Raw genomic sequence first — 23772 nt, 5'->3', positions numbered from 1 at the left:
TCTGTTCTTCCTCAGAAATTATCTATTTACTGCTGAATACCATTTTCTTGTCAGCATCCCAAACAGTTAAGAGCCTGACAAATCATCTAGTTAATTTACTTGGCTTTGAGATAAGCAGCAGATCATGCAGATAGTCACCACATGCCCCTGCCAGTGCATCCCATCAGGAGGGAGCTGGAGGAGCAGCAGCCTGCACGGGCACCACAGCAGGGCTGTGCTAACACATGTGGGCACCCATTCTGCTCCAAATACCAGCAGCTCTGAGAAACCATCCCATAAGCATGGCTAATTGAAGTTGCAATGATTAAATGTAACACAAAGTGCAATAAAGGTGTTTTCAAAGTAGGTGTAAATTAGGGTGGCTCAAGTTCTGATGAACAGCTTGGAAAGGGCAAGAGTGGTGGAAAGGAGCTGTGAAATAACTGGAGTTATAATAATAACTGTGTTATTGGTAAAGTAACACTGAGGTGCTGTGATCTGACTGAGTGGTCCTGGTGCCACCCTTTCCATGGGGGTTTTGGGGCCACTGGGCCAGTCTGACTTCTCTCTCTCTCACTGAGGATGGGCACTGTGAGTTTATCCTGTCACAGCTCCACACTGGGGTTTTCTGGTATTTCCTTGTTTGCCTTTCCAGGAAGTGTCTCCATCCTTACCTTTCTGGCATGGCTTGTCTCACTGTTAACCCAGTTTTCCCCACGGTGTCTGAAAACCTTTTGGTACTTGGTTTGCTCTTTGGTTTTTAGTTCGGATTCCCCCCTTTCTTTCTGCTCTTATTTTTTTTCCTTTGTTTCTGCTCGCTTATTTTTTTCCTATTTTTTTTTTTTAAAGTAACACACTGTAATTACAGGAGCTATAGCTGTAGGCTAAAGCTGCTGTATAATACTGCTGTATTTGCTTTTGTTACAAGTCTCAGCTAAAATCTGTGTGTACACTTGTGTGTGTTTAATGAGTAACCTCTCTGTTGCTCGCCTGCCTCAGGATATCCAAGCCTCCTTTCCTTCTGTTGGTTTTCTCTTTTTGAGAAGTAGCACAATGCTCTTTTCTTGAGGAATGTTCATCTTTGCTGTGGTGAAGTTGGTCTTTACCCAGTATCAGCCAGAAGAAAACCCCGTTCAGTGACAGTGCAGCCACGAGTGTGGTCAGGCTGCTTTTGCCCATTTTCCCCAAGGAGCAAAATATTTTTTGTTAGTAGAGCAGCTTAAAAAGCTGAATGTGTTGGCCTTTGCTAAATGCAGATTATTACATTTACCCTTCATTGGAGAAGATGGGTATTAGTGCTAGATACTAGTGTTTACCTCACATAGCTTTGAAATTGGCTTAGCTAACCTGATGTGGGGAAATGCAGGAATTGTTCAGAGATCCCTCACATTTGTCTCATTGTATAAGCTAGTTTTACTTGTTTTAGTGTGTCCTGTTTTTTCTCCCTGATCCATAAGCTGTGGTTAGCCCTGGCATCTTTCTGAGGCATTTGAGTGCTCCTTGCACTGGATTGCAGCTGTGGGATGCTTATTGACACTGGTTCCCAAGCCTGCTGTGCTGTGTGTGCTGCCTTTGTGTTGTGAGTTTGGCATTGATTTTATTTTAGTGACAGGCTGTGCTTTGGTCTAGGAAATGGCATCAAATGTCAGGCTTTGCCTTTTCCCTATGCCTAAGCAATCATCCCTGGAATTCACAAAAAAATTCAGATTTTCTAGTGTAATAAAGAGATTTAGGCTGTGAGATCCTGGAGCTGACTGATGGGATTTTAGGAGAGGCTAGAGATATAAAAGGCAGAGCATCCATTTTTAAGGCCAGCACGTGGCTGACCGTCACAGGGGCTCCCAGTGCTGTAATTTTTCCTTTTCTTTGTTGTTTCCTGTAATTTAGTCCTTTTGTTGTATTTTTAAAGGTTTAATAAACCTTTAAAATTTTAAAAAGTGAACAGTGTTTTCTCATATCAGCCATGTCAGAACTTTTCTAATCACAGCAATAACAACCTCCTCCCCATCCCTGGTGGGCAGCTGCCTCATTCCAGCAGCAAGAAACTTATTTCCTTTTTGCCAGCAGTTTTCCTCTGCCTCTGCCCATCTTTCCCCTCTCCCTGTGCCAGTGACAGCACACTGGCATGCAGACACAGGAGGCATTTGGATGTTTGGCAGCTTCCAGGGTTATCCTGTTTCCACGTGCATCCCCCAGCCAGCCTGGAATGCAGGATGTCCTGGGAGGATCACAGGGAACTGTTTGCTCTCAGGTTTCAGAGCTGGGTGACTGTGGGAGATGAAAAGATGGAAACTTCCACAGACACTGAAGGGTTTGATCTGCAGCCTTGGGAGAAGCTTGGATTGGTGTGAAAATAGAAGTACACACACATTAAGCAGAAAAATAATAAACTTGTTTCTATAGTTGTAAGAATATGCCTTAAGTAAGTGAGAAATTGTATTGATAAAATGGGGAAAGGTTTCTTATGCAGGGGTGTGGTTGTATAGAGTAAACTAAGTGTTTAGAAATTACAATAGAAGCATTTCTGTGTAGGTGTGATAGCAGCTCATTGGATAAAAGTATCCACAATGCAGCCAAATGCAATAAAGGTGATAGGTCAGTAAAGCAAAAATAAACTTTGTGGCAACTGTCCATTGGGTTAGAAAGTTCTATATTGCCTTGTAACAAAGAACTTGTGACCATTTTGAGCTATGGCTGATCTCTTGCTCTTTTAAATCTCACAGCATCTGAGACAGATGTTTGGCTGAGTAATTGTTTTTAGCCCAGCTGTGGTCCCACTCCTTCAATCAATGTGGCAATAATAATCGGTGACGTCTCCCCCAGGCCTGGAATGGAGTCAGAGTCTCCCCTGAGGGCTGCAGGTGCCAGGTGGGGCCCAGGTGTGCCAGGACAAAGGGCTCAGCAGCGGCTGGCAGCACACCCCGGGCTTTGTGAGTGGCGCTGGGAGATGCAGCTGAGCTCTGATCATGGAGGGAGGCAGCAGGGCAGACGTGAAGTGGTGTTTAACATTGGCATTGGAGTGCTGTGGGATGGAGAGAATGCTGCACACTGCTATGTTTGTACTGAAATTTTTAATTTAGGGGTTTAGCTTGTTACAGAACAAATTTCTCGAGAGAATAATTGGGTTTTTGAGCACTTTGCTGCTTGTTCTGTGTTGGAAGGCATGAAAAATGCTGCAGAGTATGTCTGACCTTGGTGTAGCTGCCTTTGGGTCCCAACAAGCAGTTCAGTTGCTGTTTAGGTGTGAAACTCAAAGAAAAAGGGTTTTGTTTCAGAAATTTCTGCCCACTTGAATGAACCACCCAGCTTGTATTGACACTAAAAGGATGAGCAAAGACTAGGCTTGCTGTTTAACTTAGAAAATCTGTCTGTATGGAATTTTAGTTGCTGATAAACGTTATTTGGTGGTAGGGGGGATGTGACAATTATGTGGCTCAACAAAAATTGTCTCTGGCCTCCCTGGGTTGCTGTGTTTGTAGTACAGCAAAGTGCAGAACCTGAATGTGCTGTGTTAGTGTATCATGTCTGAATTTTCTCCTTGGCCTTTTAGCATCCCATAATTAATATTTCCTATACTTTCACTCTTAGCCCACCTTATGATTTCTCTGGGGAAATGACTCAGTGGCAGAAAACCCAGTGAAAATAGTCAATTATTGTATGAAGCACACAAAGGGGGGTGGGTGCACATGCAGAAGGGTACGGGCAATCCAAGGGCTGGGGAATGCCAGCCTTGCCAGGGTACAGGGGGCACTCAAGTCTTAGATAAAGGAGAATATCTTTAAACTGGTTCTGCAGGCAATACTGGGATTTTTAACCTGCACAGAATCACTCACTTCAGCTCGAGAGAGGTGGCTGTGATTCAACAGACACAGCTTTGGATCTGGAGGGTTCTGGAGGATTCTGGCACTGCACCAATGTGCAGAGGAGGGGGAGATGTCCTGGAGCTCCCTGGCTGCCCCAGCAGCAAGTGGATCTCTCCGAGTCCCAAATGCTGATATTCCACCAGGTGGGATCTGTGCAAGGCTCGGCTGGAGCCATCAGGCATCTCCACAGTCCAGAGGAGTGAACTGGATGAAAGTAGAATTGTGTGTGGGGTTTTCTGATTGTGCCAAAGCTCTCACTAGGCTGACTCTGCTTTTTCTCTGGTTTGCAAGCTGTAGGAACTTACTGACCTTTATCAGATCTCAAAAGGCTAAAACTGAAATCAGGGAAACCAGGAACAGTTTATGGGATGAGCTGAGCTGCTGTTTGCCATAAATGAGCACAGGTGAATCTCCTCTGAGTCACCTGAGAACTTGTAAAAGCTCCACTCAAACCTGTCAGGAAGCACAAGTCCATCACTTCTTTTTTTTATTTTTAATTTTTTTTTTTTTTTTTTTTTTAATGAGGAAGCAGGTAGAAGAGTTGCTAAAAAATCTGGAGACAGTTCTTAAAAGTTATTTTATTATTCATCCACTTATTTATCTGTGCCCTGATACTTCCTGATTCCAGAAAAGATCAAGAGAGGGGGGTGCCAGAATGTGTTCAGAGGGAAGTTAATGTATTATGCAAGAGGTTTCAGCAGACAGTTCAGACATTTAGGAGTCTTAGAGTAGAACTAAGCTGCTAAAGCACACTGAGCTTGCTGAGCCAGGTGGGTGCAGTACAGCAGCCTGTCATACTAAGTGCCACATGAAATTCCTTTGAATTGAAATAATTGCCTCTAACCTGCACTTTTTAGGTCTTACCACCAGGTTTTCTCAGAGGTATTTTCCAGAATGCTTTGTAACAGGACATGGTTTGGATTTTTGTGTTGTTACGTAGTTGAGATGGAGACAATACAAAGCAGCACACTCCATTTTCAGAAGGGTTCAAACTGGTTTTATTTTAGCATGCATGCTTTTTATACATTCTTACAAAATTAAAAGTTTATACTTTACTCATTGGTCAGGAAAGACATACAAAGTGCTCATTGGAACATGCAGTTGCAGGTTTCTCTTATTTGTCCTTCTTTCTTTCTTGGTTTCTGTGTCAATGGCCTTGGTAGGAAATTCTTTCAGGGGTAAACATGGATCCTCTTCTCAGACTTCTCTCTGGCTCACAGAAGTCACTGTAAAACCTCTTCCACATGTTGTGTAGTATATCTTCCTTTTTCCATGCCCAGTGGAGTGGGAGAGCCACAGTTCCAGACCTTCTCTTCCCAGAATATCCATATTCACTTCCTGACTGATTCCTCAGGCTTGCAGGTGATCCAGGTGCTTCCAAGGGAGAGGTGGCCTGCTGGAGTCAGCCTCTTCACAGCTCTGTTTCATCACTCAGAGATTTAACCAGTATAAAAATTGCTTCCTCCACAAATTAGGTTGATTTAATGCTTTTACACACATACATATAAAAGAAAAATGCCCATAGTGTATATTTTAAAATAAAGCTTCTACAATATTGTAACAATAGTCAGTCCTTGTCAGTGCTAACAGACCTGTATGTAAGGAATTTTTTTTCATGTGGAGGAATTGAGGCATGGAGGTGATGGTTGCTTTCCCTTGGCCACATCAGGTGTCCAGAGTGTGCTGGAATAGGGACCAGGGATCTGTGGCTCACACTTGATCATTGATTCTCCATCCTGGGCATTGAGGAAATCATCAATTTTCCTCATCTGCCTGCAAATGCTCAAAGGGTTGGAATAACAGCACTGCCTGTATTGTGGGGGGTTTAATTGTGCACTCAATCTGAACAATCTAAGTGGAGAATAAAGAATTCTAATAAAGAACAATTCCATTCTGAAAACTTTGCTCTTCCTCCCTCCAGTTTTGGAGATCAAAGCACTTTGTCACTGCTGGGATAAGGGCTATAAAAGATGGCATTCTTGCCATTATGAAGAAAATAGTTCCTGTTAGACAGTTTATTGCTAAAATGCAGCTCTAACTCTGTAATAATTGATTATGAATGTTCCTTTTATGAGCTGTTAGAATTGGTAATGCAGACACTATGTCTGGAATGAAAATATTTTAGCATTTTTAAATACAAATCTGGATCAAAATCAGGACTGGAGTAAAAATTTCAATATTCCTCATCACCTTTTATCCTTGGTCACATTTGTAAAATGTACTCAGGAATTTTTGGACACAGTGCCCAACCATTAAACCCATTTCTTCCAATATTTTCTTAGGTGTGGCCATGGCTCCTGTGCTGTGTTCCAGCAATAAGAGATAATAATTCTGAAGTCTCATCTGATGCAATGACCTGGCATTTTTGGTGCTAGTGGCTGCAGTTTTCATTCCCTGATGCTACCTATTGCTGCATGGGTACACAGAATTGAGTGTTTTATGGATACAGCTGTATTTAAATTTTGTGAGCAGGCATGTAACAAAGAGCTGATATTCCTGTATACTTCTAGAAACAGTGGGGTTTAATTTGAGCTGTATGGTGGTTGGTTTTTATATGTAGGGATTGTTTTGAGTCCACTGTCCAAGTTACTGAGACAGTTCAAGAAGAGAGTTGCAAGGTTTATTTTGCCTTGGAGAGTTACCATGGATAAAAGGCAGTAGAGATGTGCTTTGTTTCTGCCTCAGCACAGTCCTTTCCCCCCGTGTTCATTCCCCACATTTCACTCATATTCATTCACTTGCCTTTCACTTTGCTCCCCTGTGTCCCAGAACAACCCTCCAGTTATTCCATGGCTCTGGAAATTCTGACCAGCATGTTCTGCCACTCTAAATCCCTAGGACTTCCAAATTGAGATTTTAGCTGTGCTCTGTGTGTCCATCCTCATAAACCTTCCAGGACTGTCCAAGATCACCCCAGAAATGATGGAGTTTGTTAATTAGGAAAGCCCCAACCTTGGAAAAGGTGGTAGCTGAGCTGCTGGGGTTGGGAGGAGGAGGAGGAGCTGTTGCAATGGGTGTGGGCACAGACCCTGCCAGAGCTCACCCTCGGTCAGGGGTGGTTCTGTGTGGTGGAAAAGTCTCTCCTCCAGCCCGTGCTTCCAAAGAAAGGCTCAGCAGTCTCTGTTGTTTGGTCTCAAGGCAGTTTATTGCAAGTTATCTAAAAGATTTTCTTCTGGGGCTGCTGTGGTTTGCTCACAGCTCAGGCAGAGGCACACACACACCCTGACATCCTCTCTGACTCCCGACTGCTTCTTCTCTCCCCCTCTGCCCAGGGCTGTGCTGTCTTTTATATGGTACATTACGTGTTACATGGGTACAGTTTTTCCCCAATGCCTATTGCCTATATTAAATGGTGCCTTTCTACTCTAAACCAATCTGTGAGTGCCAACATCACCAAGAACATGGAGGTAAGGAAGGAGAAAGAGGAAGGACAAGACTGGCCAAAATCCCTCCATCTTAAAACCTCTGACTCCCAAATACAAAACCAAAACCCTCCTGTACAGCACTCAAAAATTCTTCCCTTTACTTTGTGACTACTTCTACTATAATATCTAAACTTTTTTGACTTCTTGTTCTTCCTGCAAGGTTGGTAAATCATTCCATGGCTCAAATCCAAAATCACAGCTGTTTCCAGCTGCCTGCCAGGGTCTCAAATGCTTCTGACCTGGGCCCAGAACCTCCAAAAATGTCTGAGGGACATTTTGAGTTCCAACAAGGTCTGAGGCAGGAGCTCCCCATCTCCCAGAGCTGTTTGCAGGCTCGTTCACGCTGACTGCTGTGGGTTGGAAATGTCTGTGTGAGTCCTGAAGGGCCCTGGGGAGCACAGACCTTGTTCCCCTGCCCCAAGGAAAGCTGCAGCTCTCCAGTGTCAGCAGCAATCACCTCTCCTGCTTCCCTGGCTCGTTCAGGCTGCTGCCTCATCGGGTTGTGTGGTGCTTCTTTGCTGTGACTCGTGTTGAGCAATTGGTGATAAGGCTGGGAGAAATGACCATTGAAGGGTGAAGGTGTTGAAGTGTGTAAGTTCCCTTGTAATGTTATTTTTTTTTTCCTGCAGATAAACAAGTCAGTGTGTGGAAACTGGAGAAAGAAAAGTGTTCTGTTATTTCATTTTCCTTACTTTGTTCAAATTACTTTTGTAGCTGTTCCAACTGCTTCACTGTAGCATTGAAATTATTGGATTTGATGCTACCACAGTGGAATAAGGTTCTGGAATAATTCCTGTTTTTTTAAAACAATCCCTACTCAGGCTGTTTATTTCAGCACTAACCTGTCTATTCTTTGACTCATACTCTAGATGTACTGCTTATAAGCAATCAACCCAAGAATTGCAGATAGTCTGTGAAAAGCAATTTTCAATGTGAGATTTCTTCTCTCCTCCAGACCTTTTGACTTGGTGCAGGGTTTAATGAATAGAGGAATTATTTATTTTCACAATGGGGTTCCATTATTAATCCAACCAGTTTAATTTCCTGATTTTACTACAGCAACAGAAAATAATTTAAATTGTAGAGATGAGCAGTGCCACCTCAGGGGCCGGCAATGAGTAGATTCCTGTACTCTAGATGACATTCACATTCCTTTTAGTCATGTCTTATTTCTAAGTGAAAGGGTTTGCATGTGCTTAAGAGAATCAAATCTCTGAGGTCTTTATTTTTATTGCTATTATTTATTCTGATCTAGGTAGTCACAGTTTGTCTCCACAAAATGCAAGAGCTATAAAATAGTCAATGAAGTATTTGCTTCTTGGCAGGAGCTGGCTACAAATGTGATGGATTAAGCAGAGTGTAGCTGGCACCCAGAGAAATGCAGGAAGCAGCTTCCTAGAATACAAAGGTGTTTTTTAAGAGCTTGGAATCAGCTGGATGATGGATGTCCCCAGACACCCAGGACAAAGGCAGGGCTGGGCTATCAGTGTGCACCAGACAGACACCCACGGGCTGAGCTGGTTTCACTTGTGGGTTTGAACCAGCTGGGGCTGCTCCTCTTGGAGCTGCCAGCCAGGGCTCCCCAGGGCTCTGCACCTCAGTGACACACGGGACAGCAGCACACGGTGTCATGGGCTTGTTAATGCACCAGGACAATCTTTCCTTTGCCCTGGAATGCAGCAGAACCTTGCTATTTATGCTGGACTAGTGTAGAATTCAAATTATGCAGGTCTAGAAGATTGTGTCTGGAATACAAAATCCTCCTGGAATATATTCTGAAGCTGAACTCTCAATTGTGTTATGTCTGGTGATCACTCCTAATGATTTTCCTTCCAAACACCTTGTTCAATTCAGTCCCTTTATTCCCTACATTCACTTCCTCCCTCTGGACTATTTTTTCCTCATGCAGATTCCTGTATCCTTGAACAATCAAGGCTAGGATTTGGGGGATCTTGAGGTCTACTGCTGCTAGGGATGTTTCCCCAAAATTTCAGTCCCGAAAACACTTATCCTAGAGTAAAGGATAAAAAATCTCTCCATCCTTCAGGATAAAGAGTTGAATATTCCCTGATGTACTGGGAGAATAGTGTCCCATCTGTAATATAGTGAAGGCTGTGGAAGAAATTGTCATCACAGAGTAGCTTTATGGGTTAGTGAAAGAACCCAGAACTCTGTGCACTCCTTGAAAAAAAAAATAAAATACAAAAACTGTCATGTAAAACCCTAGAGAAAAGGGAAGCGAAATCTTCATGTTGTGAAGAAAGCAGTAATAGTATGTTCCCAGAATTGGCATTAAATGGATTTCTGGTGAGCTGTCGGCCCTTTATGAGTGGTGACATGACTAGAAAAGCTTGGGATTGCACAGCGTGGAGCAAACCTGTCAGCTCTGAAACGATTGTCTCACAGAATTGCCAGGCAAAAAACAGGCACTGAGCACCACAAGCCTTACAGCGGGCAGCTGAGGGTGGCAGAAGCAGAAGCGACAGGAGTTGTGTCGGTGCCCAGGTGCCGATTCCCGGTGCCCATTTCCATTCCCGGTGCCCATGCCTGGTGCCTGTTCCGAAAGCGCTTCCAGTGCCCGGGTGCCTGTTCCCATTCCCGATACCCGTGCCTGGTACCGTTTCCCATTCCCGGTGCCCGTTCCTGGGTCCAGATGTGCTCCCAGTTCCTGTTCCTGGGTGCTGATGCCCGGTCCTGGTGCAATTTCCTATTCCCGGAGCCTGTGCCCGTTCCCATTCCCGGTGCCCATTCCCAGGGCCCGTGCACGCTGCTGATGCCCGTTCCCGGTGCCATTTCCCACTCCCGATGCCATTTCCCACTCCTGGTGCCCGTTCCCGGTGCCATTTCCCACTCCTGATGCCCGTTCCCGGTGCCATTTCCCACTCCTGGTGCCCGTTCCCGGTGCCATTTCCCACTCCTGATGCCCGTTCCCGGTGCCATTTCCCATTCCTGGTGCCTGTTCCCGGTGCCCTTTCCCATTCCCAATGCCCGTTTCTGGTGCCATTTCCCACTCCCGGTGCCCGTTCCCGGTGCCATTTCCCACTCCCGGTGCCCGTTCCCGGTGCCATTTCGCACTCCCGGTGCCCGTTCCCGGTGCCATTTCGCACTCCCGGTGCCCGTTCCCGGTGCCATTTCGCACTCCCGGTGCCCGTTCCCGGTGCCATCTCCCACTTCAGGTGCCCATTCCCGGTGCCATTTCCCATTGCCGGTGCCCGTGCCCGGTGCCATTTCTCATTTCACGTGCCCGTTCCCGTTCCTTGTGCCCATTCCCGGTGCCATTTCCCATTTCACGTGCCCGTTCCCGTTCCTTGTGCCCATTCCCGGTGCCATTTCTCATTTCACGTGCCCGTTCCCGTTCCTTGTGCCCATTCCCGGTGTCCTTCCCGTTCCTTGTGCCCATTCTCGGTGCCCGTGTCCGGACGCGCTCCCGGCCGGAGCCGCCGCCGTTCCCGGGACACAGGCGCCCCCTGCGGGACACGGGCGGCACTGCGGCTCCGGCCGCCGACCCCGGGGGACGCGGCCAGAGGGACACGGGGACACTGGCCGGGGTCAGGGGGACACGGGGACACTGCCCGGGGACACTGCCCGGGGCCAGGGGGACACTGCCCGGGGTCAGGGGGACACTGCACAGGGCCATCTGCCCTGCGGGACAGGGGCACACTGCACAGAGACACGGGCACACTGCCCAGGGCCATCTCCCCGGAGCACGGGCAGCGCTGTGGCTGCCAGCGGGCACTGACCCCCGGGGGACCCCGCTGGGGAACAGGGACACCCTCGGCACAGGCAGGGTGACAGCGGCACAGGGACAGGCACGGGGATGTGTCGCCTCCCCGGGACAGGGGGACACTGCCCAGAGCCGCCCCCAGGACAGGGGGCAGTGCCTGGGGCCGCCCCCAGGACAGGGGGACGCTGCCCAGGACAGGGGGACACTGCTCAGAGACACCCCCAGGACAGGGGGACACTGTCCATAGAGTGCCTCCGAAGTTCCTTCCTCACCTTTCAGGCTCTGCAGTGTTCTGGGGGAAGGTTTTCCTCGCCTGATTTATGCAATGTGGAATAGGAGAGAAGAAAAACCCTAAAAAAAGGATAACAGAGCTCAGATGGGAATTGGGGAAAAGGGAATAATAGAAATAAATGGAAGTAGATGGTCTGGTAGTTTAATTCTTTGAGTAGATTATGAACAGGACATCTCAAAAGGAGCTGCTGGGACTGAGGAAAACAGCACCTCTTTATGTAAGAAATAACACGGTCAAACTAGTAAGGGCTTGTTGTTGTATTTTTATTGATAAATTTATCAATATTGTAATTTTTTATTAGAGTACTTTTACAAGAGTAATTATATAATGGTCTGTGATCAAACTACGAGAAATTACTAAAACCCTATTGAGACTTTAGTTTCCATGGATGCCCATAAAAATAGAAGCAAAGAAGCCTTTCTGTCTTGTGAGCCAAATCACTTTTGAGAGAGAACCTCAAAGCTGCTTGAGTGACTTTTGATTTGATTTTGTCAGATTAGGGGAAAGTAGAAAGTATGCAGGGTTAGGAAATCCCCTGGGGAGGGGGAGGGTAAATGATCCCGATTTATCAGTTAAATTATGGCACTGTGTGCTATATCCTCATATTTGCAGAGATCAAGTGTGTGAGCTTAATCTGGTGTGAGTTGTGGTTGGGTCCATCTCTGGATAAAAGCCTCTGTGCCACAGCTCTGGCTGTTCAGTGCAGTCTTAGCCCACCTATCTAAAATATATTACTACGTCTATGCAGGCTCGAGGGTATTAACTTACTATTTGCTCTCTGTGGTTGTTCCCCCATAACTAAAATTTGTTTCCTAAAATGTTCACAAAAAAGCATGAAGGACAACTGCTGGTAGAGACAAAGTAAATGGATTTTCTAAATGGCATTGCTTACTCATGCTGAAAGCTTTTGTGGCATTTAAGTGCTGACAACTGATGTAAAAAATGGCCTGTAGGAACCAATTTTGCGTGTTGAAAAAGTAAGTTTTATACTTATCCCACGCCTCTGAGTTTGTGTCACACTGATTAAGGATTGCTCGATGTGGTAAGAAACAGGCTGAAAGTTTGCAGATCCTGGGGCAGAAGGGAACTTTCAGACTGGGAAAAGGGGGCTGAGAAACAAGAAGCAGGGATATTTGCAGCTAATCAGCATGAAATGTTGAAAGGTGACACGCCATAGCCAAGGGTGCACCTGGCTCTGTGTCAGGCCTTGGGTGTTCCTCTCCTGGCTGATGCTGCTGTGGGATAATTCTGGGACCATTCTTTGTTATAAAAACTTTGTTCTGCAATCTTTTGTACAGTTTTCACTGAGTTGTCATGAGAGCTTTACTGTGCTGGGACTCCAAGTGGATTTTTGCTTTCCAGTACAATTTTCAGATCATCCAAGTGCATGCAGGAGCCTGGGTACCCCAAACTTTTAGTAGGCTTAAAAAGGCCCTTGGCTATTTTAGCCAATAAATTATTTTAGCCAGTAATATTTTTTACTCTACTTCTTGTTCACACTGGAGTGTGTGGGCAGATCCCTTCATGCCTGAGCACATTTAGAGGAATTGAGGGTTTGAGCCAAGTAATTAGTGATGCAATATGGGACCATAAATTAAGTTAGTGATTCTAGAGCTGTTCAGATTCTTCTGGAAATCTGAATTTTAAGATGAAATTTTAAAAGGTTCAGAAGGCAAATCTATGTACTCTGCATGAGCAGAAATATTTCCTTGCAGCCTCCTGAAAGACCAGATTTACACAGGAATTTAAGGGAAGGGGATCTTGGTGAAATGATTCCCAGTGTGACACACAGGAGCCCTTTATGATAATGAAATGTGTGTTTAAAATGCATTTTAAGCAACAACTTGCAGATGTGGCTCTGAGAGACAGTCACTGTTAGTTTGCCATCTGATCCATGACTGCAATAACGAGGTGTGTGGATCATTATGAACTCTCACTAATTGTCCAGCAGTTCTGGACAATGGGAGCTATAGATCCCCATCCATGAAGATAATTGTCTGTGTCACAATGACAAATCACAGCAGAAGAAGCATTTCGTGCCTTAAATAGTCAATTAATATGTGATTTAAAGTATCATTGTACATGACTGTGGTACCCCAGGAAAGAATTGCACCAGCTTAGTTAAAATAGAAAAATGGTTGGAATATTCCAACCAAGGTGGAATATTCCTTAACCAAGTAAGAGCTTTTTCAAAGCTCTGCAAGGTAGTTTCCCTACTACATAAAGAGGAAATATTTGCCCAAATGATCGAAACATTGGCATCCTCCTCCAGCTGATCATAACCAGCATCCTCCTGCTGCTCCTGGGTGAATTTCCCAGCTGGGAGGATCCTGCCCATGTGCTGCAACCCCAAACTGGGGCACAGACCTGTCCCTGGAAGGGCTGGGTCAGACTGGAGGGTAAGATTTGGCATCACAGAATTATCACAACTCATCATTATTCTACAGTTTATCAAAAAGGTGTTACCTAAAGGTCATATAATCTCCAGTTTATGGTTCAGACTGGGGCACTAAGGAAATGCCTCTCTTTTTCTAAGAATGCAAAGAGCAGTTTCTGTCCTCCATGCCTCCCAGCCTTCTCCTGCAGCCTCGGGAGCAGCTGGAATGTGGGATGCTGACTGATTGCTGATGCCAGGCTGGATTCCTCATCCCCCTGGGACAGCCCTGCTGTGCTGAGGAGGAGTTGCTGTTCCAGTTCTCCTATCTGGAGGATTCAAAGGCTGAAAACACCAAAGTCTTCTGGGAAGCAATAATTTTGGCTACTTGGCCATTAGATTATTTTGGGAAAAACATTCATTGAAAAGGCTGCTTTAAACTCTGTCTTTGATGTGTCCTTGCTAATTTTAATTGACTTTTCTAAAGTTTTTTTAGGTAAGTGTAAGTAATATATAAACATTTGTGTGAATACCTACAATATCTAAACAATATATGCTCTCTGTTTTAAAAGCTTCTCCTTCCAGTGGGGTGTTGGCCACAACATCAAATTGAGTTTATTCTAAATTTTAGGCAGGAATGATCCTGTTTTACTTAAACACAATCAATTATAGCAGGAAAACCAATTTTAAAGTGTACTTCTTGCCACCCACGTGCGTGGTGCTGCTTTAGGTGGCACTGTGGATAGGAAGGAAAGGATGGCAGCAGGCATCAGGTTTATCTTGTGGCAGTTTTTGGGACTCTCTGGAACTCTCTGAACACTCATTTGAGGATCACAGCTCAGACACAAGGTCCCACCTGCAGCACAGGTGAGCTGTGCCCTGTCCTTGTTCCTGCAGCCCCAGGTAGGCAGGAGGCAGCAGCAGAGTCCAGAAACAGATTTCAAGCAGCAATTTCTCTCAGGTGCAAGGGACATTGCAAGATTTTTATCTCAGTTTTTTGTCCTGGCATTGGTGGGTATTACTGGGATGTATTTAATGTACACACAGGACAGGTAAATGGAATGAGATGCAGAATGTGAATTCCAGTATCTGGAGAGATGAATATTACAGGTTGCCTTTCTCTCTTGTGAGGTTTAGCTCACAGCTGATACAGCAACGTGTCTGGTTCAGTTGTTAAAATTTAATGCTTCAAAACTCCTTTCTTCCCATCTGAGATCCCATCTAATGTAAGATGCAACACTCCTGAGAATGGAATTACAGTATTGTTGCCATTTCCCCACTCTTTGTCCTACATTTGCCCCTCTTTCTGTTGCACTCAGATTTTTGCTGCTGCTAGAAAAATGAAGTTAATCACCAGTCTCATTTGTAGCTGCTGGGAGCAAAGAGTCATAGAAAAGCAGGCTATGGAGTGGATTTGGACTAGTGTGATAAGGCAACTCAAGCTATAAAACCACTATTTTTTTTCCTGTGGAATTTCCTTGTAACTGTTCCTAGTATTTTATGACCTGTTTTGGCTTTTGTTTGTAATGAACTTTTGGTGCAAAGAATGGCTGGAGCAGCTCTCCCTCCTCCCCACACTGCAGCTGGAGATGAATGAGACATTTCCTGCTTGTGTCATGCTTTGTAGCCAGATTTATTTGCAAAACACACCTAAAAATGTGCTCTGTCAATATGATTATTTAATGGTCTGTGACTGACATTTCAGTAGCTCCCAGCACATGGCCCTAACCCTTGCCCCCGGTGAGCACATTTGTAATTAAAAGGGTGTCATAATTTTCTGATTTTTTTTCTTTTCAAGGGAGTGCAAAAGCTGAGCCCATTTCAGCTTGCAAAGTACATTTAAATCTCTGCTATCTGGAACCTTTCAAATTGCTCAGTACTTTTAAAATAGTGTCAGCTCATTGTCAGGGCATGATACTGAAAGGAAAATTGCTGTCTCCCTGCTCTCAGCAGTATCAGACAAGCTTTCTGATTTAAGTACTGCATCTGAAATGGAAAAGTTAATCATAGGCCTGTTCTGCATCATCTCTTTCAAGCCAGGGTAAAAGCAGCAATTTTAGATGTTATATTAGAGCTAATTTAGTTGTTTGCAGTGGAAAAGTGCAGAACCCATCAGCACTCGGGTGCCCATCTCACAATAACAGCCAGCCAGCAATTCCTGCTTCAGCTGTGGAGGGACATCCCCAGGCCTTGCTTGGGTTTGGTGCTTGTGCTGTGCCCAGGGACAGCCAGCATGGAGGTGGTGACAAATCCCTTGGATTGCCCTTGGACTCATCTTTCAGCCCGTGGCTGACAAGCCTGTGTGCAGTTTTATTCTCTCAGAAGTTACTTTGCAGCCTTATTTCGAGTCAGAATCCAAGAGCCCCTGGTTTGCCCATGGTTCAATAAATGTCTGCCCTGTTTGTTGCTGTGGAAGGCTCCTGGTGTGGCTTTTGTCACACACCAGGGCCTGCAAACACGAGAGGCACGTCACTGATGTGTGTGTGCACAAGGGATGTACCCAAATGTGCTCTGCAGGCAACTTTGCAGGAATTTCACTGAAAATTGTGCCTGTTTGTGGAAACAGGGAAGCCTCTAGCATTTTATCTTTGTTTTACTCCAACCTCCATTTGGTGATTCCTTGTGAGCCCAGCCCTGAGGCTGCTCACTGAAAATTGAAAATTCACCCCAGGACTGAAGAGGTCAAATCTCATTGTTTGTCAGGAAGAATTTTCTCTCTCTCAGCCTTTCTGCTCAACTCTTTACCTCCATGATTTACAGCAAGTATTTACCTAATTTTATAACCCATAAAGAATTCTTCCCACTGTGCTGACTTCAGCTCTGCTGTTTCAGGCCATTTTCACAGCTGCTCTATTACCTTTTTAGGGGTATTTTTCCTTGAAGACTGAAGCCTGAAGCTCAGTGGGAGCTTCTGAGAACTGAAAAGTTCTTGGGGAATGCTACTTTGGTCACCAAGCTGACCCAGGACCAGGCTAAATCCCAAGGAAAGTGTGAATTCTCTGCTCCTTGACTTGAATGCACTCTGGAGAAGGGAAGGATGTTTAAACATGGTGTCATGAGGAAGAGCACATTTTACTTAAAACTTCAGTGCTTTTCATCTCTTGTGCACCTTTTTAACCTATGTTCTATCAGAAGCATTATCTTTGGGAATTATGGTAATTCCTTTGTGCCTGCTGTATGGATCATTTGGTGTTCTTTATCTGAAATACGTCGTTTTCCCCAAATGTACAGGTTGGGTTACTGCTTCTTGCTGCTTATCTGTGTTTGAGATTTAATGATGCAGGTGATGGGCTAAAATTCCCCAAACCATTTGCAGTGCAGGCTGTGGAAAGTGGCACTCTGCTACATCATGTCTGATTTCCCAGGGAATAGTGGGAATGCTTTTGTAGGCACCTGCCTGAAGGATTTTTGTGCTCTCCTGGCTTTCCTCAGGTGCTGCCCTGAGCAGGGAGCTGCTGCTCTTGGGGAGCACTGGTGAACCCAGATTAAACCTGCCACTCTTCCACCCCCATGTATTCCAGGATCAAGCAGAGGCTGCTAAGGATGCCTGTTCTCATGTTATTTAAAATCTGAAATGTTCAGCACATTGACTGGAGGCTGTAACTGGAGCAATGCTCAGTGGCTGATGGAGTTTGTACAGAATATGAATTCCTCTGAGCACTGCTATTTGGTTCCTGCAGGAATTGCTGCTTTATCAAAAAACCAAAGGGAATAAAGACAAGGTTTTGCACTTCCAAAGCTATCAATTTTGCTTTGCTATCAGTAGTTATTCCTGCTTCAATAATGGTGTTAATCATGACCACAACCAGCTACAGACGACACTGGTGTAACAAAGAAATCTGCCCACCTCACCCATGCAGTTGTGAAATAATGCTGCATTTAAAAAAGAATTATTAATACTGTAAGCAATTGCACCTTTCATTCATGCCAATTTCTCACTTGACGTGTAAGAATAATTTTTTGAATTGGGAAATAGTTTACCCTATAGAATGGTGAGAGTGTTTAGAAACAGTTTGGACAGAACTTTTGCCTGTCCTTTGGACTGCAGAGGTACTCAGTGGTTTTCTAAAAGGACTCATGTTACTTTTCAAATCTAATTTGGTAAACCTTGTTTCCCACTGGGTTCACAGACTGACATAGAGTAAGTGTTGTACAATATAAACTTTATTTTTTTTAAGCTTTGAAGCTATTTTCCCTAGTTCATGTTACATTTTAATGATGGAACTCTTAAATAAATAGATATACGGTCCCTAAAATATGCACAGGCAAAACTGAGCAAACAGATCAGACCCTAAACATCTTTGGTGTATTTATTGCATGGGTTTTTTTAGCCTACAGATTTCAGCTCTATTAATAAAACTTCAATGAATTAAAAAACCAAAAAAAAAAACCTCATGGCTTGTCTATAAGAAGCTTATTTGAGGAAAGTTTGTCTGCTGGGTTAGAAGGTTTTGTGTCTGAGCTGTAGCAAGCTGTTGGCAGCACAGTTCCTTGGCTTGAGGGCAGCCTGTGCCCTCGTGGATGCCATGTGCATGACAAGCAGGGAAAAGCACTTCAGGATCAATTCTGAGATTGACTTCCAGCAGTTGTGCAAAAAATTCAGAGTGCATATTTTATGCAAAGGAGAAGAGTTGGACATATCCTAATCCTGAAGGAATTAGTTTTATGGCATTTTGTGTAGTCAAGAATTCACCTCTTTGATCTCCAGAACACATGCTTTCCGAGACTCTTTTTTCAGGTTTATTTTCTCTTTATTGGTTTTACATGTTGCCTTATATAAGGAGAAGGGAAACTATATCACAGATCTTTTAATATTTGCAATATTCTGATTGCTGGCATGCAAGCACCTTTATTAACAGGTTGTTGAAGGCAATTGAATGATGCTGGAAGAAGGAAAGGTAGAAATGAAACTCTGAAACTGGTCTGGGTTTTATCACTGCTGTGAGCACTTCTCCTTCCTTGGATTAGGAAGTAGGAGAAACCATACCTGATGTTACCATGGTTTCTAGCAATCAGAAATAGAGAAAAAAACCCTACAAAAACAGTCCGGGTTTGACTTCTGCTCAAAATCTCATCTAGTTAATGGTCCCCATGTGTACCAAAATGTAGCTAGAAATGATGTTTGATTTGACACCAAATTTGCTGATCCTCAGAAGATTTTGTTATGGCTTAAACTGGGTTTCACCATCTAGCTGATAAGTGCATGTTGTTCAGTGGATTGTGTTATGGCAGAAATTTAAATAAATATGGTGATGCTTTAGCCTTCTAAAAAAACCCAAATAATTAACTACCTAATACAGAGTTATGAAAGTAATGAATAAAAAAAAGGTTTGGCTGGCTTTGTTGAATCATCAGAAATATTTTCTGTACTCATATTAGATAAGATTGAATCTTTGCCAAAGAGCTGAAAAAGTGGAGAAAATTGGGTTCCCAGTAGTGTCTTCCTTGGGTAACTTTTTTTAAGGTTCATCTGAGAATACTGGATTTCAAAGATACTCAGTAGACAACTCTGACAAGGTGATAATCGTGCTCTCCACTGCTGTGCTAACTCTGAGTTTAAGCCTGGTCTTACTCAGTGGAGTAAGGATGGTGTAAAGTGGCATTAGAGCCCGTCTCTGAGTGAGCTGTGGAGCTGAGAATGCACCTGTGTGTTACTGTCAGGGAGCCGGCCGAGGCTCACAATCACACAGTGCTGTCATGCAGGAGGCAGCAGGAGTCTGCAGACTGTGGGAGGAGCAGAAATTCCCCAAAACAAAAAATACTAATCACCGAAGGGAAAAAAAAAGAAAATATTAGAATCAATCTATTTAGAAACTGGATTTTAGTGTTCGTGCTGGTTCAGATGCTGCTACATAGCACTGACAAAGCTGAGATCAAAATCCCAGTGAGGCCCTGATCAGACCTTGGAACTGGAAATCAGACATTAGTTACTGAAAAGTTAACCTAGGGTCTGAGGTGTAATGCCTTCAAATGACTTCATTGTAAGTTAAAATTACCATTAAAGCAGATGCTGCATTCTTGTTTGGGGTGTTTTGTCTCATCCTGCTGCCATTTCCAGCATGCCCTGTGCATTTTGCTTTGTGCCACAGCTAGCCTTCATTAGATGGATGGTTTCTGAAGATGTGCAGCATTACTCTGGAATGTAAAAAAATTCCATTAATTACGATAACAAGTGAAAAATATTTTGCTTACATAAAGCTCTGTGGGAGCAAATTAGCAAACTGACACCTTATGGTGTCCACATTTTTATGGTGTGGCCATATGGAAAAATGAGGCTCTGAATTGAGCCGGTCAGTGTTCCAATCTCACAGAGAGAAATTCAAACTTCGGTCAGCACTGCTGCCTCGTGGATGCACACAGACTCAGGAAGTCTGTGCTTGTGTCTGGGAGCTATGTGGATGAGTTAATTCACTTACAGAGCCGACAAATAGCTGTAAATGAATTTTTGGGCCCCAGCTGAGGCAGAAAGTTTATCTGAAAGGAAGGTTTATTAGATCTTGCAGTGACAGTGGAAGTCCCCTGGTGTGTGTCTAGCTCAGCTTGTTACTGTGCTGCAGGTTTATTTTGTGGCTTTGGTGCTGTTCCTGGTCCTTGTGCAGATTTGTGATGATTACTGTAGATGGCAGCAAAAGCTAAATAAAATAGAACAATTTAAAAAATTAATTAAACCCCTCCCTCCTGCTGTCCTGAGTGTGCATTTTGTCTTGGTGCCTGCCAGCTGTTCTTGAAGATGGAAGCAATTATAGGCAGCAGAAGCCAAATTAAATTACATATTGAATTAAGGTTTCACTCACTGGCAGCTGTGGGGTTTGTGGCTGTGTTGGTTCTCGGTGTGTATGGTCTCAGATACCAAAAGCCAATTTTAAAGCTCTCCTGATGCTCTCTGAATTCCCCTTTTCCCCCTGTGTGTGCCATGGTGTCAGGAAGGAGCAGCAGCAATTCTGCCAAATGATAATACCTCTGAGAGTACTTTTATTTTTCCTCCTGTAATAAGTGTGCTGTTTGCTTTCTTTCATTGTAATTAAATCAGTCTCCTCTTTTATTTTTAATGCCCTTCCTTGCTCTTTTCACGTGTTGGCTGTTCTTGGTTGCCACTTCCTCTCTGCTCAGAGCACATAAGGAAAAATGTTTTTTTGTGCCATCATGCTAATGAGCTGTTTAATAAGACCCAGGATTTTCTCCTGCAGTACCTCAGAATGCAGGAGAAGCACAGGACAGACACTGGCCTGTTGGAAGCAGTTGCAGAATTTTGAATAGTGGATGGATTTTTAATGGAAAATAACTTCCACTGTTAAGTTTATTACAATAAGTTGACTTTTAAATATTGAAAGGGCATAAGCCCCAAATGATTATGGGTAAACTGTAGAGCAGGATTTAGGGGCAAATCAATAAATAATAAATGTAGCAAAAGGTCCGTGTGTGATTAGCAAAATTGATTGAAAAGAACGAGCTGTGAGAGCTGGGGGTCAGCAGTCTTTGTTTTTTACTCTGAAAACCATAAAACTCAATTTTCTGCATGGCAGACATTTAAAATTAGGCAAAATGTAGGGCATCAAAATGACCCTGTGCTTTTGAAATATTTCTGAAATCCCTTTCAAATGAAAAAGAAGGATGGCAAAGTGTGGAGCTGCTGTTTGACAATTGTGTTCAATATATGATGAAGGTGGGCACAGAGCTCCAGGTATTAAAGCTTATGAATGTATTAATGCACTGCTTTGGGGGAATTAAACTTTAATATTGATGATAAACCTTCCATAATAAAATGTGTGGAGAGTGAGAGTAAATCTCTCTTGCCAAGTCCCCAAACTATTTAAATAACTGCATGCAAGCTACAGCATCTCCTGAGATATATTATAAATGAACTTCTGCATATGAATGTACATTGTGCACAAAGTGGTTTTCCAGCAGAGTTGCTTTCTGCCCTGGAAAAGAGACTGTCCCAAATGACTGTATTTCTTTAAAGTGATTGATCTCTAGCATCGATTGCACAATATTTCTCTCCAGATACACATCATTCACTACCCAGAGTGCATCCCTGTTGGAGATTCCCTGTTGACTGCTTTGAAATGGTGTGAAATTTCTGCAGTGGATTTTTCTGCCAGCCTGATGTTGTTATTTTTAGATAACATTATGGAAGAGATTGTAATGCTTTACAATATGAAATGCTGAGGAGATAGAGGAAATTGTGAGTTACAATGATCTGGAATGTAACAGCAGAGTATTGAACAAGCATGTCTGGAAAAATATCCCAAATTCGTGCTTCCCATCAGGCTGGAGGAGGAAAAGGTTATTTTAGAGAGGCACTGTGGAAAGTGGAGGTGTTCTGGAAGTTGAACTGCATGGAGGTGACAGCCAGTCTATTTATTACTTTCCTACCAGAGTTCAGGAATGTAAAATTTGCCTTTAGAAGAGTTTGTGTGATTAACTCAGCTGTACAAACCTTAGAACAGTTAATGACTCGAGCAGCTCCACTGATCTGCTGATCTTGGGATGTTGCACTGTCAGTTCAGATCTGTATCTGAGAAGTAGAAGAGAACTGTTATCACAGAACTGCAGATTTCAGAGGGTGTCAGCAAAACCTTGAGGAAAACAAATCTGCTCTTGCTCCATTTACAAGGTGGGAAGCTTTAGGTGAGAGTCCACTGTGCTTCCAGTTGTGGAAATTCATGAAGAAGAAGGTAAGTTAAAGCAGGAGGCAATTCTAGAATCCAAACCCAGGTACCTATCAGACCTGACAAAAGAGCTTTTTGCAGATGGTTGTCAATAGCAATAACACAGCACTGAAATGTTCAGCTGCTACTCTGGCAGCTTTTATTTCAAAGGCTGTACTTACAAGTGTGGCTTTGTTTATTTTGCTGTATTGCATTATTGCAAGTATTTTATATTTTCAGTTCCTGTGAGTGTGATATCTTCTGGTACCTGTAACAAGCTGAGCTGAGCAGTCACCAAAGGATTCCTAGTGCAGTGCTATGTTAACCTGGAAAAACTTCTTCCTGTGATTAATTCACCTTTTTGGCAGATGTCCTAATGACCTTCCAAGTCAACAGAATGGCCATAGTAACACGGCAGCCTTTTCATTTATACTTTTGCAAAGAGGCATTTCTTAATTGTGATATTGGAAGAAATATTTTTTTTAATTTCTACTTAACAGGAAATCCTTATGTCTGATCAATTCTGGGCATTTTGAAGTAGTCATTGCTGCTTCTAAAGTTAATCAAAACTTACTGCTGTGTAAGAAAAATCAATGGAAAACAGATTGAGATCATATAAAGATAATTCTGCTGCAGGGCCTCTCTAGCTTCACCCATCAATAAGCAGGAGACTGAGTTTTAAAGTTTCATGTGTTCTCCTGATGTCTTTATTAATCACCTGAGTGCCAAATCCTCCCGTTTACCAAACTTCATGGATCTCTTTTCACTTACACAGTGGGGGTTTTGTGACGATTGGGCCATACGATTTTGGCTACAGGATCTTTCAGAAATTTCAAGATGTTTTCCATGCAGATGTAGTATAGTGAGTTACCATTAGAGCTGGTTGGAAAGGACACTTGGATTGAAAGTTCATTCTGGGCAAAAAGTTCAGGGTAGCTTCCTAAAGGTGTTTCAGTGTTCCATTTGAACAAACCCTGAATCTTGAGTTTTGGTCTCTATTGTACAAAACTATATTCTGCATTTATCTAATTGTAGTATCTGTTAATATATTGAGTGTGCAATTATATATAAAAATATTAATGTAAATATCAACTATATATTATATAATAATTACAACTATTAATGTATGTATTATGCAAAATATTCTCCACATGTATGTTTTTTAATAAATTTTTTTTGGCTATTGAGCACCTTATAAAATAGAATGGTGGCATTTCAGCAGGTCAGACTGCAGTGTGATTTATGGTTAATGGCAGAACTAGGAGTGTGCATTGCTTTGACTTTGTGGCACGTCTGTGCAGCCATTGTCATTGCAGGCAAATAATTGGCAATGCCATCTGTTCCAAATGCAGGCTGAACCTCTGCATTGTGAATCTGGGCAGAGTTAGACAGTTATTGACTTGGGAAAATGATTGAAAACAGGATTTGCCTAATACAATAATTACTGTCCATTAGATGATTATT

The 23772-nt window shown here is 43.4% G+C and overlaps 1 protein-coding gene across 5 annotated transcripts in view; it reads left to right on the top strand.

Annotated features, from left to right (window-relative positions):
- The window catches only part of RBFOX1 (RNA binding fox-1 homolog 1), a 1140648-nt gene that overhangs the window by 85759 nt on the left and 1031117 nt on the right, over positions 1-23772 (top strand). Inside the window, exon 1 of one of the 5 annotated variants that reach the window (XM_072935879.1) lies at positions 22309-22335. The exons of the other annotated variants lie outside the window; for them this stretch is intronic. Coding sequence (XP_072791980.1) covers positions 22324-22335 — 12 coding nt within the window. The 5' untranslated portion in view covers positions 22309-22323. Of the gene's footprint in view, positions 1-22308; positions 22336-23772 lie in introns of those variants that run through there. 5 annotated transcript variants of the gene reach the window in all.

The sequence above is a fragment of the Taeniopygia guttata genome, chromosome 14 (assembly GCF_048771995.1).
Source record: "Taeniopygia guttata chromosome 14, bTaeGut7.mat, whole genome shotgun sequence".
Classification (NCBI taxonomy): Eukaryota; Metazoa; Chordata; class Aves; order Passeriformes; family Estrildidae; genus Taeniopygia; species Taeniopygia guttata.
The sequence above is the reverse complement of the archived record's forward strand: the minus strand, read 5'-3'. Positions and strand labels throughout refer to the sequence as shown.